This window comes from Neocloeon triangulifer, unplaced genomic scaffold (genome assembly GCF_031216515.1).
Source record: "Neocloeon triangulifer isolate White Clay Creek 2 clone unplaced genomic scaffold, ASM3121651v1 ptg000002l, whole genome shotgun sequence".
In the NCBI taxonomy this organism is placed as follows: Eukaryota; Metazoa; Arthropoda; class Insecta; order Ephemeroptera; family Baetidae; genus Neocloeon; species Neocloeon triangulifer.
In genome coordinates this window covers 5,178,299-5,196,913 of record NW_026775545.1, presented here as the reverse complement: position 1 = coordinate 5,196,913, position 18,615 = coordinate 5,178,299, and the positions used below count along the sequence as shown (strand labels likewise).

General features: G+C 35.7%; 2 protein-coding genes across 15 annotated transcripts in view; both read right to left on the bottom strand.

Annotated features, from left to right (window-relative positions):
• LOC132205307 (lachesin-like) overlaps positions 1–2,021 on the bottom strand; it is a 136,875-nt gene extending 134,854 nt beyond the window's left edge. Inside the window, exon 1 of the mRNA XM_059634277.1 lies at positions 1,670–2,021. Coding sequence (XP_059490260.1) covers positions 1,670–1,742 — 73 coding nt within the window. The 5' untranslated portion in view covers positions 1,743–2,021. The remainder of the gene's footprint in view (positions 1–1,669) is intronic.
• Positions 2,022–6,794: 4,773 nt separating this feature from the next.
• The window catches only part of LOC132204283 (sodium channel protein 60E-like), an 80,294-nt gene continuing 68,473 nt past the window's right edge, over positions 6,795–18,615 (bottom strand). For 6 of the 14 annotated variants that reach the window (XM_059632691.1, XM_059632720.1, XM_059632747.1 and 3 more), the window contains 8 exons: positions 18,337–18,530; positions 18,075–18,277; positions 17,510–17,782; positions 17,195–17,414; positions 16,462–16,670; positions 16,002–16,088; positions 13,973–14,207; positions 6,795–12,410 (listed from right to left, as the gene is read on the bottom strand). In XM_059632691.1, the coding sequence (XP_059488674.1) occupies positions 12,009–12,410; positions 13,973–14,207; positions 16,002–16,088; positions 16,462–16,670; positions 17,195–17,414; positions 17,510–17,782; positions 18,075–18,277; positions 18,337–18,530 (1,823 nt within the window). In that variant the 3' untranslated portion in view covers positions 6,795–12,008. Of the gene's footprint in view, positions 12,411–13,972; positions 14,208–15,013; positions 15,176–16,001; positions 16,089–16,461; positions 16,671–17,194; positions 17,415–17,509; positions 17,783–18,074; positions 18,278–18,336; positions 18,531–18,615 lie in introns of those variants that run through there. The other 8 variants (XM_059632700.1, XM_059632781.1, XM_059632789.1 and 5 more) reach the window with 4 other exon arrangements.

The window sequence follows — 18,615 nt, the reverse complement described above, 5'->3', positions numbered from 1 at the left end:
ATATTTTAACAAAATGGTAAATTCCAATTATGCAATGTTAAAAGTGATTTTCAACAAATTAAAGCTGAAAAATACTTCAATTTAAGCGTGATGATGTAAATAAAAACAGCTCTTACTCCTTGCAAAATTAAAATAAAAATATATATATATATTTTTAACATCAAATTAAGATTCTCATTAAATGAAAGGCCCGATTTTAAATTGAATTACTCGTGACAAACGATTTACACTGACATCTGACGGCCGACAAATTGATCTACCATTTGGAAAGTAACAACTGCAAATCAAAAAGTTTATTGGAATTTCATGAGTGATAAGCCGCTCCTTTCATCCAAGCAGTGTGTGCTTGTTTTTCTCTCTATTGGATATAAAAACGCACAGTACCATTCCACGCGCAAATGGCTGCCAAAAAACAAAGGCTTATTAAATTTATTGTGCACTTTTCGTCCGAGCAAAAATCTCGTGCCGGTCTAGACGACGCACATTTTAATGGCTCCTTATAGGGAAGCTGGATTTCCGTGTATAATAAAATTTAGTTTTGGAGAAGAGACGACGTGACGTCACCAACTCTGTGAAATGTATTTCACGAGAGACGCACATAAAGTCTCGAGAGATTTAGGGCTTTCTCGAAATGAAACAGAAAGCCGCCGTTACTTGCAGATGAAGATAATTTTCTCGGCAAAAAGTTCAAAGCAGCATCTCATCTGTAATCGAATGCAGCAGAAATCAAATAGGGTCCTTCTTGCAAGTTGGGAGCAGGATTTCAACCCTTTTGTATTATTACAAGAGGCGCGGCTCCTCCTTTTGTGCGAACTGCCAAAGGAACACTTTGAATTCCTAATTTAAGGGCCTCGTATGTTGAGTTGGAAACAAGTAAGCGCAGCAAAAAGCGACACCAATTCTACAACTGACTCAAACTTACACTCTAGGTATACATCAGACACAAAGTTAGAGCCACGTCGCCGGCTTAATTTCATCAGACGTGTGTTTCGAATTCCACCTTTGAAGTCGGGGATTTAAGTGCACATTAATTCTTTCGTTGTGTGATCGTTTTTATAATTATTTTTCCTTTTGAAAACAGCCGTCGTCTACGCGCGTGCAATTAAAACGATTGTGCGAGGGGAAAAATCAGCGCGAGCTGCTTTTTGCATTGTTTCACGTCTGCACCGCGTATTACTTCTGCATGCGGAATTCGCGTAAAAAAGCACTTAAAAGCGAGCGAGTCGAGCTGGAGTCGGTGAGTCAGTCTGCTTTTTGCGCAAACCCATATAAAAAAAATAATATATATCAGACCCCATTGTTGATGGACGAAGGCATACAAAATACTCTCAATGTGTATAAAAGCGCCGAGAATAAAAAGCGCCGACTTCCTGTCCCCCGTATTCACTCTTTCTGTGTGCGAAAGACATTTCTGAAGAAAGGGCCTGTCGGCAAAGATAACACCGAGTAGCCAACACAAACATTCCGCCGACGAGATGAATATTGCATGCAATTCTAAACTCTTTTTAAAAGCGCTAGTTTAAAATTTTCCCTTCCCCCTTTCTTTTTTTTTAATATCTTCTTCGCGCCGCGTATAATCCCCGGGGGCAATTTTAATTTCGCGCAGACTTGGGAATATTCGCGCATTCATCTTGCAGCTGACAGAATGAAGAATGAACTCGCTACTCACCGACAGAGAACTGCAGACACACGTGAATCCAGACGAGGCTCCACATGAAGTATTTGCTCAACGTCGACTTCATGGCGAATTTGTTTTTTCTCTCTTGCCGCTCAGAAGCACCACATTGTAATTCGCGAACCGATTCGGAAGGGGTGCACTTCTGTCAGTCACTCGGGTGTCATCGTCGTGGACGCGGCGCCCGATTTTGTTGCCGATTCCTCGGTATAAATTAGCAAAAGCCCGTCCGGTCTTTGGCGTTGTGTGTCGGTGCGGATTATTTGTGTGTAGCGGCGATCGACGTCACTCTCACTAGCACCACTGCAAACCTCCACCATCCACCTCCATCTAGGCCGGGGGCCGGGGTGAGATTCGCCCCGTACGCCGGCGCGCTCCGCCAGAATCGCGCTCCCCGGCGCCGCGCCTGCCATCTAGCAACGTTCAGCGCCACGAACCGCAACTCGACGCGGCCTCGGATCAAAGTCACTTGTGCTTTACAACGCCCCTAGTAATGAAACAAATTCCCACCTTGGACAATCATTAAATTATTTTGTAATTTTAAAAATTCGATGCCATCCTTCAATTTATAAAATTATTTTTATTTGTTATTCTAAAATTAATAAAAAAATTTAAACTAATAATTGTTATTTCAAATGTGTTACTGACCATGATTGTTGCACTAAATTTTGTGAACTGTAGAATAAATAAGCGAAAAAATGAAGAAATTTTAAAATATTGAATCTCTAAGCAAATAATTAATTCTTATTTTATTTCACAAATAACAATGTTAAAAAAAAAAAAAATTTTAAATTTAAATATTATAGAATATTCAAGTTTTAAGTCGAGCAATGATGCCAATAAATTTTCAAGGGATTTATTACATAAAATCTATAAACAAAACAAATCTCTCCGGAAAACAATTGTCACATAATCTTCCCCTCGGTAACACGTGGCATTTTGTGGCAACCAAGTCTTAAGGGAGAGTGATCAATTAATGACACAACTCATAATTTCCTCGTGTCATTATTTATCGCCCCCCGGAATGGCAGGAGAAAAATGTATTGTAACTTCAGTGGCGAGAAGGGTGCCGATCTAGCTGCGTGTGTGTTAAAAAAAAAGCAAAAACCTATTACTTGCAGCTGCAGCGACGCACAATGCGTTCGTATTCATTTATTTGTTCATGGCGCGAGGTGCGCGGCGTAATTGCAGGCACAGAGAGTATTATGAGTGCATGTATGCCAAAGTAAGCGGCCGAGCGAAAAAACAAATATACAGTGAGAAAGCAAGAGTGCCACCGGGTCGGCGCAATATTATAAAAAAGGCACATCCGCACACACACGGTCGGCCAGTTGGACGGGGTGAGAGCAAGCCTGGCACACTTTTTCTAGCTCTATATACCATTGCAATATTAAACAGCGGCTCGGAAGTAGTGGAAAAAAAGAGAGGCGCGTGTAAATTTTAGCTCAGCACCTCTCTAGTTTTGTAGAGAGCGCATGAGAGGGGCCTCATCAAATGGATGCTATGCAGTGGAAATAATTTGAAATGAAAAGCGACGGGTACAATCCCCAACATTCTGATGGAAGCGCAGGGAAAGCTAAAACATTGGTTCTTTTTTAATGACTAAAGAAAAACAAACGCAAGATAAACAATTAATTTATAATATAAAGTTTGTAGTGTAAGTAAATATTTTAAATTGAAATATTAAATAAAACGTTTTTAACAAACTTTTAAAATTTTAGTTGAATTTTAATTTCCTTTTTTTAAATAAGCTAAAATTTTGCCTTAAATAATTAAATATAAAAGCTTCTTGATAAAAAAAATTTAATAAATAATGAAGGAAAGTCATACTATTCCACAATGGATTTCAGTAATATGATTGATTATTGCCTTGGCATTGCGTTTTTTTTTCATATCAAAGTGAATTAATTTAAGATATCGTTTTAATCATTGATAATTTATAAATTAAACTTAATAACAGAACATAATTATAAAGATTCTTTGTTTAAATAATACAAAGTATTTGTTCATTTTCAATATAAACTGGTTATTTTCTCAAGTTAGACATAAAAAATTATAATTTATTGTAGTAAAAATTTTAAGTTAAAAGTTAAATTATTATTTGAGATAAAGACAATGTTACATAAAAATTATAAGCCTATTTAATTTAAATTGAGAAAGGTGGTGATTAAAATAAATATTTAATTTCCTTCATCTCTTTGCGCATATTTGTTCTAATTAGGAAGTTTGCGAGTCGTCAAATCGTATAATATTTGAGCTCACATCAGCCTCGCAAGTCATACACGTCATGTATTTTCCACTTTCATTTAATACGGCGTGTATAATGAAATTTGAGCCTCAAGACCACCAACGCGGTGAACGCGAAGCTCGCGCGCGCTGCTCCATTTCGGCGCAAAATTTAATCCGACCGCGATCGCCTGCCGCCGTCAAAAGTCGTTGGTTTTGAGAGAGATGCGCTCTTCATACTTCGCAAACTTCATGATTGTCAAGAATTACGCGCTGCGGAGTGCGAGAACGGGCGAAACAAAGTGTGCGCCGCCGACAGAACATCCATGAAATACAAAGCCGACTTTATTGTATGTATGCATGTGGAGTGGAGGCGGATCCGGGCGCACACACACGGTTGCGTATACACGGTATTTTTATTTGCAAAACTTTGCGTGCACTCTAAACTTGCTGAAAGACGCGGTGAATGCAGAATTTGATAGAGAAGCGCTCACGAAAATTCGACAGTCACAATTCCGATTAGCAATCAGAATATTTTAAATAAAAATTGATGTCAGCGGAAATTTAAATGAAAAATACCACAAAACTCTGTGAAATTCTAAAAAAATTAAAAAAAAAATCTATATTATGGAATGGATTTGTCTTGCAAACTGTTATCCCTAATTTTGGTGATATTGAACTTTTTTTATCTCGGTTACAATGATTCTTTTTATTTGCTCATTGCCCTTGAAGAAAGCTTGTTGAAGATCATTCACTATTAAAAATCATATTTCAAGGTTTCAATAATTAATTTTATCTGAAATCCAGATCTCAAGATGCATTCCATGATTTATTTTATTCATCTGACAGTCTAAATTAAAAGTCTTCCCTTCAAAAACTAATTTATTAGTTTTATTCTTCAATCATTGAGGCTGTGATAATTTCATTGTAGAAAATTAAAAACTTAGAATAATGAAATTTACAAATTAATAAGTATTCCGGTTTTGATGACTAGAATCCAAAAGCCGGCTGAAACTCATTCTCAGGCCAAACAATTTTTTTAAATAATTTTGAATTATTTCTTTTTTCATTCGGCTTACAATGTCAAAAACTACATTTTTTAAATAAATATTCAACATTATTAAACAATAATAAAAATAGGCTATATTGTTTTTGAAAGCCAATGCAAGCAATGCAACATTCATAGTCAGTCCAGGACAGGCGAATATTTTTTTTCCCTCAAAAATTATTGAATACAACGAAGTCACTGCGGACCTAAAACAACAAAATCTCTTCACGTCCAACTTCTGTATCCGATGGAGCACATCTCCCTTCAAGAACTCCAGGGGGGTGGAACTAGCAGACAAGTAACAATGATTTTGCGCGCGGCTTTTATGCGATGGGCACGAACGAAAACTCGCTAGCAAAAGTAATCATACACTTTGCCCATTTCCCAACTCGCAGCCAGCCAACAGTCCGAGTTATGTGCGAGTTGCCGCGAATTATGAATAATTTATGTGCCACATACATACACACAGTATAAAAGTTTCGCCGCCGCAAATTGCTCGCAATAAAACATAAGCACAAACACACCCTAGCCTGTTTCTGCCGCAAGAATGGAAATACACGCGTGATAAAATGCAACACAGAATAAATCGAAGAAAGAAAGAAAAAGTTTTGTTCGAGTGCAAATTAGTTCGATTGCTTTTAATCCGCCGAAGAGTTTTTCCTTCTCCCTTGCGAACGCAATAAAAGTGAAAAGAGCAGAGTCGTGCAAACGTTGGCAATTTGAGAGTCTCGCGGGATTGCGGTATTAAAGGGTTATGGCGCGACTCTTCCTTGCATGATGAGCTGCCGCGCTGACGAGTGAGACATTCTGTCATCGGCGAGTCGCCGCGGGCTTTTCTCCTTCCTCTCTGAATTCTGTCTTTTTAGTCGGGCAGATTTCGCGAAACTTTTGCCTGCGTTAGTAGTCGGCCTTTTTTTATATCAAGTTTCTTCGCTTGATATAAAAGTGAAGTTGGCGATTCGAATTTCTGCCAGAACGGCGGCGGCGCCACACGTTGTGCTCGGAATTTGTGTGCGTTTCGTGACATTTCTGCTAAGCGGCTCTCGGCATGTTAAATACAGTGGAAAGACCTGAAAAACTTTTCTCGTGCTAGAGAGTGGAACTTCTCTGCAAGGAGGATTTGTTTTGTTAAACAAGAAGAAACGAGACAATTTAATGAGAATTGTCGAGACATGATAAATAAAAATGAGATAAATTTCATACGAATAAATAATTTAAAGACCAAAACTTAATTCTCTGGTAAAATTATTTAGGGGGAAATTCAATAGACTTAGCTATGCTCTCACAGTATAAATCCAAAGGGATAAACATTTTTTTTATAACGCCTCCAATTTTTTTTGTCCTTATTCGGGATATAATATTTTCTAAACCCATGTTAACGGTATAAACATTAAAACCACGCTATAATCAAATCAGCTGGTTATCAAAAGGTAAAAAATATGCTTGCGAACTTTTAAAATTTGGGCCAATTGACACAAACATGTAAAACTTTCTCGGATCAGAATTTAAAATAAAATTAGGGTAATATTGATATTATGTTCAAAATTTTTCCTGTTATTATTAGTACTAACGCAGGAAACTAAAAAGAAAATTTGAGGCAAAACTTAAAATTAGACGCATTCTAGATATAACTATAAAAAACATTCAGATTTTAACACAATTTTTCCATTATTTCTTCGATCTGAAAATCTTTTCAATCAAATTCTTTTGTAATAAAAAAAATAAGGTTTGAATTAAGAATTTTTTTATTCTTGCTAATTTACTATAATATGTTCAAAAAAAAAAGTGGGCTTCAATCAAAAACACACACAAAGACTCATTTCTTTAAAGAGTTTCTATATTTATTAGTCATCTTCATTGATTCTCAGCATACATATCACATTTTAATATAAATATATATTTCAAAGAAGAATCTGCAATAACAAACGAATCATATTCATCCTCAATTGGTTGGTATTTTGGTATAATAATATAGTAAAACCGAGAGATATCGTTATTTCATACAGGATAGTTACAATTTGTAATGCATGTACGTTTCCATGTGGGGGTTGTTCGTTCGGTCTAGATCGTCCTGGAATTTGACACCACGGTGCAATAACACATGCAAATTGATGGCCTGCAATTCGGTCCGACTGACACGTGTGATTGAGAGTGAGAGAGTGAGACGTGCAGGAGAAATGAATGGGACGCAGACCATTCCGAGTTAAATCAGATTTCGGTCGGTCGGTCGGTTTGTTTGACCGTGCGGTTAGGGTGGGTTGGGGGCGGGTTTATGCAGTGTAATTGGGTAGCTAGGGTGTCTGCATAATAATAAAAAACGAGGGGTAGACTATATAATTATATAGGGATGCGCCAATGTATTATATTGTCTCACTCTATAGTCGTACAAATTTTTATTTTTCCTGAATATAGGTGCCAACGTTTGTGCGTGAGTAGAATTATTTATATATAAATTTTCCCACAAGCATACTCGCGAAATATACCTTGAAATCGAGTAAGGGTCTGTTAGGTGTTTGGCTTCGTTTATTTACACGCTGGGAGCAGAAATTTAAATTAATTATCTGCATAAAAATTACATAATATACTTTGAATTGTTTGATGTTAAAAACACCTTTTGATGCGATAATCAAACATTTGAAACAATTTCAAAAAATAAAACCAATCAAATTTTGGTTTAAGTTTTCTAGTCAATTAGTTATAATTGCAATAAAAAGGTGGTGCGCTTAAATTACATTTTTACCTCTTCTCGTTCATTATTCAAGGACACTGATGTGTTCAATCATAATTAAGATAATTGGTGTATGACTACAGTGGTATCTACAATAATTCGAAACCTATTGATAATGATTTGAATTAATTTTAATTTTTATTATATAATCACTTCTCATCTCTTCACATTTTATCAAATCAAGTAGATTTTGAATTATTATTAATGTTATTCCTTTTTTTGTATTTTCATTTATTTTAATTTTAATTTGATAAAATTCGTTCCGAACTCGCAATCACTCATACCTCATACTTCTTTTTGTGCTATATAAAATCAAAGAATTCGACCAACCACAATACGCTGGTTGCTTCAATTCTCTTTCCTTTTCTCAACTCTTTGTCTGGATAACAAATTCAGCTATTATTTTACATTTCTCGCTACTTTCTGCCGAGTCAATTTAAAATTACAGGTTTTTAATTATTCTGACCAAAACTTATGGCTATTTTTTTTCTTACATGAGGGGTTGTTTCTTTATTCTTGTGTATGTGTTGCGTATATGACACTGATTATAGTAATGGATACACGCAGATAAACTTTTTCTACCCTCTGAGAAATAAAAAGTCGATAATAAGTTGTGTTATGGTTTGTATGCGGCCGCTGCTCTCATTTGAATAAATTTCAATAATCAAACAGCCAAGCCGTTTAGCAGCTCAAGGCTGCTTAATTATTCACTGGTACTAACAGCATATATAGTACTGCACTTTTGTACGATTCGCCTTTTTGCTTAATTAGCAATGGAAATCACGAGACGAACTGAATGAATCTCCTTGCCTTGCAGCGCGATACCGCAACTCAACGAGATAATGTGTATGTTTAGATAGCATGTGAATATATATTATATATGGCGGGCGTTTCTCTTTTTTCAGATTTTTTTTTCTTTTTATTCATGACGTGATATATTTTTAGAATCTCTGCTCTGTTCTTTTGGAATATATTGATTTCCAAAAACGAAGAACGCACTTAACCCATATTTGGGGGGCGACGGGAGTTGAGAACAAATTATAATTCTCCCGCTGCCCAAATCAGAAAACTACTGCATCGTCTATCTGCCGGTTTGATTCAATTATTTACAATTGTTTTAATATATTCATGAGTGGATGTGTGAGTTAAACTTCTTCGAAAGCTATGCAGCTAATGGATTTTGTAAATTAACACGCAACCAACTCCTGGTATGTACACTTGTCATGTGTCAATCAATCATAAGGTAGATTTTTAATTGGCTATACTCATTGCTTACAGGTCAAAATGTATTCAGAAATAGATTTGCAATTGTTGATATTTATAATATATAGTTTTTTAGTTTTCTACGTAATATGCGAGTTAACTTCACTATAATATTTACTTGTAACTTGAAAGAGTTTGTTTTTTTATGATTTTCGAAAGACTTATTGATTAAAAGATTGCGTTGCCGCTGTTGAAAGACAAAGTTGTGTACTCCTCTGTTGAGTATATATTTTGAAGAAAAGTTATTTTGTTCTCCGTGTGTGGGGTTTGATTTTTCCGTCGATGGTAAAGAGAGAAGGGCGAAGCAAGAAGAATAAATTGTGGTTCACACAATCAGACTGCGTCGAAAAACCAAGCATTTTTTTCTCAGCCTTTGAAACTTTCAAAAATTTTCTGTTTTGCCAAGGAAGAATTTTGTTTTCAAACTTTGAAATTTCTCACTATACAAACTTGCTCCTATAACTAATAATATCTTCATCTCAATTTACTTCAATTTCATATATGATATGTGGCATTTGCTTTTACTTCATATGACCCCGTGCGTTAGATCTCTGTATAAAAATTTGGACCGCTCGATTCAATTTGTCTTGCTTAGACTATTTTTAACTCTTCCGTATAGATTCGCACCGCAAGCCATATTTTAAAATATTATATTCTTACAAAATTCCAATCGGAACGAATTAAATATTATTTCAAATAGACTTATTCAACTTGGAAAATCTGCACTTTTAGGCTCTATTTCGATTCATTTATTTTTATACAAAAATGTACAATTTTTGCAAGCACAACATTTTTTTTCGTAATCGCTTTTCTTCCCTTTGTCATGCCTCCTTTTTTGCCAAGGAGAAAAATTTCCCTTCTTTAGAAATTATTGCATAATGGAAAACAGCCCAGCGGCATCACGGAAACCGAGCGTATACATAAAACTCTATAGTCGCTTTTAAATAAAGAATCATAATCCAGCAAGCAACTCTCTCGCGGGCGAGATTTGATTATCTTTACAAAGTAGGTTCGTTTTGTGCTGTGTGAAGGCGGGAAAACGAATCCAATTAACGTCAGAGGAAATGTGAAAGAAGAAAGTCAACAGTCTGGAGAAAGAGGGAAATTCCAGTACATATACATTCAAGAAGAAGTATATATTTTCATTTACGTGTCTAATAAATTTTTATATATATTTCAGAGATTCTCTCTAATAAAACTTTCAGCTAATTTTTCAACTACAAGCTCAGTAATTGCTATGTAGGCCAGCATGTATAAACACGTGGGACCGCGGGGAAGTCTGGCCAAAGTAATTATTTACTCACAGCGGATGAGAGGCCTTGCGGGAGTTCATACATCAAAAGGGCTGCTTTGTCTCGCGCGCCCGCACTAATTATACCTCCAACGATTTTGATTTTTCAAATATTTGCGTACTTATCAGCAAAACAACTACATTCGGCCAGCTGGTCCAGTGGTATGTGCTTTTTGTGTCAAGAGCGAGTTGAGGAAAAGACAGTTTCTATTTATAAAAATGACGTGTGATCAAAAATGGACAGAATAAATCGAATCTATTGCAAAACCTGAAATCTATTTTATTGAGATAGAGAGAGGCAACTACGAATTGACTTGATTTTTTTTTTATTATACAAAATCTCTGCGTTTTGGACCCGGAAAACTCGCTTTTCCTCAACTCCGCGGGGTGCAGTCGTATTTTTATATTGCATGGAGTTTTTAGACTAATATTTAACCAGGCATTTTCCTCGTTTTGCAAGTTTTCCATAATTAAGCTTGAATTATTTACAGCTTTTCTAATTCAAATCCGTATAATTTTGCCTTTCAAAAAAAAAAAAAAAAAGAGTCCTTTTTTAGGGGAAGGAAAATTTTCGGCCAGATCTTAATTGAAAGGTTAAAAGCTACCAAAGTTGAAGTATAAAGTTGACCTTTTGAAACTTGTGACTTTTCCGATGGCGGTTCAAAAATATTTTTCTGCTTGTGCTTGGATCTAAAAATGGAAAATTTAACTTTTGAAGCTTGAATGAGGCCCGGCGGAAAGTGTGAATATTGCATGCGAAAACAACACGATTTTCACAAACATTCAAATGAGTGTGGATATCGATTAGAAATCAGTTTTCGTTAGCGCTCCCCGTGCGGAATGTTAGATTTGCTTTGAGTTGAGGTCACTGTCCCCCCTAGAGGGAGAGATAGTGTGGCAAAAATATTATCCGAGGTGATTTACGCCGGCTGGTGGCGGGTTGAAGGAGGATTTCGGCGTGCAATTTATGTCTGATCCGCCGTCGCTCCCCGCGCAACTGCATTTAAATACGCTGCAGTTCCCGCTGGAAATCGTAAACAAACTGGTGGCAGATGAGAAATGGGACTCGCAGGAAATTGCTTCAATAAACTTCAGCATTTTGGGGGAGAAAATTGCAAAAATGGGATATGGGATTTTCAAGAAAAAAAAATAGGGTTGGTAAGATTATTTTTTCTTACCAAGAAAGAAGAGGTTTGTTATCAGATTGGCTTTAAATTGTTTTTCTCTAGAATCCTCCTGATACCAGCCACCCATGACGTCCAAATAAGTAATGGAAAATTAACTTTGTTACATTCAAAAATTCATTTACTTATCTAATTATTGTATGAGTCTTTCCAAATTCACAAACGAGATTTCACATACCTCGATTTCTCTCTCTACCTATATTTAAATATTATTATTATAATCGTTTAAAAGTGAAGCTTGCTATGTATAATTTTAATTGTATGTACACGCACATCTTTTGACTTCATGTTTTGATTAGGCCTTTTTGAATCAATAATTCAACAACAATTTTCAAATGCAATCCCCATATCATTTTTTTTCTCGCCGTCGTCGTAATACGGTAGACTATATTTATAATTAATTAACTAGGTTATTACTTTAATATTGCGTCGTCTCTCCTTAAAACCAACCAATGTACAATTATTATTTTCCTAAAAACTACAATTCCAGGAATCCTCTTGTTTGTTTCACAGGACAGTCCGGCGGTGTCACAAAAAGTGTCTAAAATCCTGCGCTAAAAAAGTCCAAAGAGGCCCCAGAGTCCACTGCCTCATCAGCTCTTCTCTTGTTGCGGCCGGTGGACATCGGCCGCGACGTCGACGGCGGCCTCGTCGGGCGGACTCTGGGCAAGGGGGTGCGTCCACGAGTGCGGCGCGAATTCGTCTTCGCCGTCCGAGTCGCACACGCGCTGGCTGAAGGCGCGCCAGCCGTCGCCCGAGTTGTGCAGCGGGTGGAGGAAGCCTGCGTTGGCCGCAGCCGTCGCCGCCAACTCGTCCGGGTCCAGCTCGCCCAATGAGAAGCGGAAGTTTCCCAGAGGGTCGTCGTCGGGCTCATCCAGACCCGTGTCCGTCGTCGGCACCGACGGCGTCTCGTCGCCCATGATGATGACGGTTGGGATGCCAGGGGTGCCCGCAGAGGTCGCGTCGATCAGGTGCCGAGCGCCCATGAAGATTGCCTGCCAACAAATTTACAAATTTTGGAACTTTAGTTTAAATATTTAAATTTTGCGTCTATGATGGATATTATCAAATATCCCATGCTATGCAATAAAAGTAATAAAAATCCTATGAATAAATTTATAGTTTATTAAAATTCTATTTGAATTCATATATAAGGGAATTCAAATCCTGTTGGGTTCTTTGTGATTGGAAAATAGGTAATAGATAATTTGTTGTACATGAACTAAAATTTACTAATAAATTCCAATAATATAGTTTAGTTTATTACCCATTTTCACTTCCCCCCCCCCCCTAAAAAAATCATTTTTTCTAGCCTGATCGATGTAAATAATATTTTAATTAGATCAATTGGTCTGAATCCCATCAGAAGGCAAGGGCAAAAATCCATGTGGAATTTGTGCGCTGCTCAATAACTATCACAATTTTTACATTTAATTAAGATTTTTTTTCACTTCCAATATAATATGTAAGTAGTATGTATTAATTTTATGAAAAATTAATATAACAATAAAATATAATACCAACGATCCAGAATACTCATTATTATGTTTAACAATTAGCAATGGTTGGTATTTGATTTCACAATATTTAATACTATTTTCTTTTTTAAATGACTGGCCATTTACTTTTTTTAAGCATTCCTATAAAAAATATGACAAAATTATAAATACCTAAACTAAAAGCTTTAAGAGGAAAAATAAATATATTATATATAATAAAAAAATATTCCAATAAAATCAAATAATATATTAAAACATTTTTAACAAATATAGTTTTTTAGTTAAACACATTTTCTTAAAGTTTAATTACTAAAAAATTAATTGCATTATTAAAATTTTTGTAAATTAAAACAACTTTACTCATTCACAGCCAATTTATGTTAATTAATCTCACACAACTTTATCGACATCCTCCGCAAGCGCCGTTGTAAGTTGAAAAAGCTTTCTTACTTAATGGAAAGTGCAGTAGTGTGTTTTGCCGTGAAAATTTTTAAAGCAACATTATTTGGTAGACACGCAAGAAGTTGATTCATTACGGCGAGATTTTACAATGCAGAATAATGTGTCACGCGCGCACTCTCCCTCTTTTCCTTCATCCTACCTTGAAACGGCAGCCGGGCCTTAAAAAGTGTTTCGCCCAGATGGTGGGATAAGAAAGCGTGCTTTTATTATATTTTGTGTATTGCCAGGCGCTTTCAAAACAAGAAAATAAAGTGGGAGCGATATTGTTAACGTGAGCGACAAGTTAGCGTTGCTTTTCAGGCTATCAAAAACACACACAATTTAAATTTAAATATTAATCGCCGCGGAAAGATTGGCTTGAACATATTTAGAGCTTTATTAAATTTTGCTCACCGAGTTTTCATTAAATGAGATATCGGAAAAAAATTTCACATAATCATCAAAATGATTTTTTTTACACAAACGAGGTATGGAAAATAATTGCAAAATAATATTCAACTGGGTCCTTCTTTTCTTTAATTTTATGAAAATTTAAATAATATTCAAGTTTTGCTTTTCAGTAACAATTATTTAAAAAAAAAAAAAGTTATGCTCACCTGAGAAGGAAGGGGAAGACCCAGCCATGTGTTGATCTCGTGCGTTTCGCTGACCGACGAGCCAGCGTCAGAAGCGCGAGACGATTTTCGCGATCCCACATAAGAAGTGGAGTTTCGGCGGATGTGCAAAAAGTTGGAAAAGCCTCTCCAGCCGTGTTGGTTGCCGCCGGGACTAGAGGTCTGCGTCTCGCCGTCCTCCTGGTCAACGCCCTCCCTCTGACTGTCTTGTTGACGCCTAAAGAGCGAATTTCACGGGTCATCGAATGAATTCAAGAGGGAAAAATTTTTGAAAGAGGGGAAACTTGAAAGTTCAAATTTACTCAACAATCAACCGAGTCTATGAAAAATAATTTCATCAATTTTGGGATTTATTAAATTTACAACTATATTGATATTACAGATTTGATAGTGAAATATATTAATGAAATGATTTGTCCTGCGTTCATTGAGGGTTAATCTTTAATGATCATAGGGTTGGTGTACATGCTTTTAATAGCTGCAATGATGCTGTTTGACGAGGAGGAAAAATAGGAATATTTTTAATGGAAAAATAAATTACTGCATTAATTTATTTTTGAAAATAAATACTTCTTACTTAACTATAATAATTGTAAATATAACCTAAACACTATAATTGAAAACAAGAAAGATTTTATTTTATAAGAATGTAATATATGATAATTTAAATTATGTTTATTCATGATCTTATTTTTAGAATCACAAAGCTATATGGAGCAATAAAATGGATTTAATTAAATGGAAATTGCATATTTATAATATTTTAAAATTGTATTGCATATAATAAATCAATCATTATCAATCTTTTTCTTTGTCATTTTATTGTTTAGTTTGATTGATTGCTGGACTGAACGCATAATTTTTAATTTTTTTTACAAATCAATTATTAATGGTATCCCAAAAAACCACTTTAGGCGTTTATGAGGCAATCTTTTTAAACTGGGGGTTTTTTTTTTTAAACGGCGGGCGTTTAACATGGAAATATTTAAAACACATAAATTGAGGTGCATACCTATAATACATGGAAACATCGATAAACACAATGAAGGAATCACCATCAAAAGACACTGTACAACACTCATACGTTTATATATCGTGATATGCATGCAGGATTACAGGTAGTGAAAGTCTCCGAGATTTTAACAATTGTCCTGAGAGGATGTGCTTGCTTGCTGGAGGTTTGGCCTGCGCAAAGGAAAAGACAGTGTCAGCACAAGACATGCAAAATGAGGTGGAAGAATTGACAAACATGCTATCACACCATCGCAAATAAGTATGTAAAAGAAAAATATTGAACCGGGATCAAAAGGTACAAGATGGACCAGGGCCAGAGAAAAAAGTATCTTGAAAGCCCTGGCTGGGAAAATAATGATTTTTATCAACAAAATTATGAAATCAATAATGGCACACTTAACCACGCCTGCCTATGTTTGTGTTCGAGGGTGTCCTCTGAAATTAATTAGTAATTTTGGTGTCAGCGAAAAAGGTGTACACACAGTTATATATATGCGGGCGTGAGAAATGAAATGAAACAATAATTTTAATATAATTATATTGCGTGTGTGGGTCGGGTGGTATTTTATAATATCTGCATGGTTGCGTGGTGTGCGATAATTATATACGGCATAATTTTATATGTTTCGCTCAAACCATTAAAAGTTGAAAAAGTATATAATGTGAGAGAGTGGGCTATTATTTTTATATGAAGTTTTTGGTCAACACAGTGCGTTACGAGGCGTTTATTTTTACAACAGTTATGTGCACAATTATGCAGGTATCAATCAATTGCGAAAATTTTCTATTTAATCAAAAAGTGTCTAAAAATTGGATGCATATTATTTTATTTTGGTTTTTTTATACAGGGGGTTGATTGATACCTACAAACACATACACAAGTTTACAGTGTGTTCACGTGTGTGGGTGTTACTTATTGATGCCGATCAAAGCATCAACATTTAGATATGGTGTGTGATAGTATTAGTTATATCAATTAGCTACATGGCTTAGTCACCCTTGTTTTGAGTGTCTCCTAAATGATAAACGAAAGGATGGGCGGCGTTTACTGGAAACTTTCCGTTTCACCACTTCCTCATCCCCTCTGAAAAAGAGATTGCGGCTGAAAAATACACGTCAAAAACTCCTGGTTTTATTATGGGGATTAATATATATTGTCTTGTAACAGCGGGTTCAAGAGAAATTTTTATGATTCCTAGAACAGTAAAAGTCTCAGGCAAAATATCATGTCTTATAGAAATTTGTGTCCATACATGCAAATATATATAGGATTCGCTGAAAGTTGAGAGAAAAGAGACACGTTTTTGTTTCCCAAGTGCTTGAAACTTTTCGACATGCTAAGAGGGATGCAAATTTTCTTTTCATTTCTTATATAAATTTTTCAGTAAGGAGAGAGGCTGAAATTCTGTATTGGATGCGAAGTCCGAAACTCATGAACACAAAATTTAGAAACTGACCTCTTGTAGTGGCGGTAAGCTCGCTGGATTATCTTGGCAGCCTTGTCGCGCCTCTTCCACATACGCGTGGACGAAATGATCTCCAACTCCTTCCTCGTCGGGAACTGCTTCTTGAACTTGATGTCCATTTGCTCACGAAGCTGAGGGTAGACAATATAGATTTTTTTCATCAAAAAATTGAGATCATTTATAATGGGCCAATTTGGATCCTGAAATTATTAAAATAATAAATCGAAAAACCAGAAAATGGGCGATCACTTTTTTAATCTATTTACATTATTTTTTCAGAAAAAACCTAAATTCACTCATAAAGCTCAGATATAATATTCGATGATTAAAGTTTAGGTTGAAAACCCACATTTATTTAATTTAAATCACAGGAATTTCTTCTTTTTCAGTTTTTAATAAATCTATTACTATCTATGTTGATTGTCGATCAATAATTTGTAAAAACGAAATTTTATCTGGAATCGCCTATTTTCAGAAAAATATATATATAAAAAAAAAAAAAAAAAAAGTAAAGACACACCAAAAGACTAAATGTTGGCATAGGAAATTATATCCACTATTTATCAATTTTATTTCTACATATAAAAGGAAGCTAAGCACCAAAAATATTTAAATAATAATAATAATAATAGATAAAAAAAAGCAAAGAAATAATTTGTAAATGTATTGGATTTAACATAAAAATTTGAAATCATCTTCAACGTTATTAAGATGAAACTTGTACCTTTCTAAAGTCATCAGTCTCCTCAACGTGGCCCAAAACGTGCTTGACTAGTGAGTGCAAAATGTCTAAGCAGTGAATCTTGTCGCCTTTCGCGATGGGAAGGTTGAAGCTGACCAGAGCCACGTTGTTTGGTTTCGCAATCCCAAGTGGAGGGTCCAGACTGGATATGAAGTCTGATAATTGCGAGAACCCGATGAACTGGGTTGCGTGGGGGTCATACCTATTAGAATTGACAAAAAAAAAACATTTGAAAGGCAACAATTTAAAAATTTAATGTTTAACTACTATAATTATTTAAAATAATACTGTTCGTACTTTGACCATCTGATGTAAAACATCTCGAGGTCGTCCTCCACGATCCCGATTTCCTCTTCTTGATGCGCTTGATTGAAGTTCTCCAAAATAATGGCAATGTACATATTGATCACAATCATGTAATTAATGATGATGAAGCTGACAAAGTAAGTGATAGCTAGGAAGGGTTGGCCACAGTCTCCGTTCGGAAGCTGGTCTTTCTTGGGGTCACACTCGGGCGGCTCAACCATCAGCGAGTCTAGAACGTCATTCCAACCAGCGGAAGTCATCAGCCTGAATCATGAATAATTTTTTTTATTTTCTTGTAACTACCGAGTTTGGTTTTTTAAGTAAAAAAGAAAAGTTTTTTGGGCCATGGTGAAATCCAAAATTTCAACAAACAAAGCATATTGGAGATTAAAACAATTTGATTAACTTTTTAAATCAAAAATTTATCTTAAAAAAGCCCAATTTTTTTCAATTGACTCAGATGCAATATGGTTTATTTTTGTTCAAATATATAAAACAATTTCTTCTCCTAAAACGTTTGTTAATTTTAAATTTTTTTTTTAAAGCAAGGAATTACCGGAACAGCAATTGCATGCTGCGGCCAAAAGTGGTGAAGTTGACCATGTCATCGAGTGCGCCTTGCTGTCTGACATGCCCAAATAGAGACATGCCGATTATGGCGTAAATGAAGGTAATCAGCGCCAACAGCGCTCCAATATTGAACAGGGCCGGAAGAGAAACGATCAGGGCAAACAGCAATTTGCGAATGCCCTTGGCAGCCTGTGGAAATCACATTGGTTTTATTTTGATATTTCTCGGCAAGGAAATGAGAAATTTGCCTTAATAAGCCGAAGGATTCGACCAATACGGAAGACTCTGACTACTCTAAGGAGCGTGGGCGACACGGGCAGATCCACCATCATATCTTCCATGACGATGCCAAGAATCGAGGCCATCACCAGAATAAAATCAAACAAATTCCATGGCACCGTGAAGTAATGATATCGCAGACCAATTATTTTCACAATGGCCTCTGAAAAAAATTGGAAGGAACATTTTGTTAAAAATATTATGTGAAATTAATGTGGATTTTGTCAGTATAATTTCATAAATTTGAC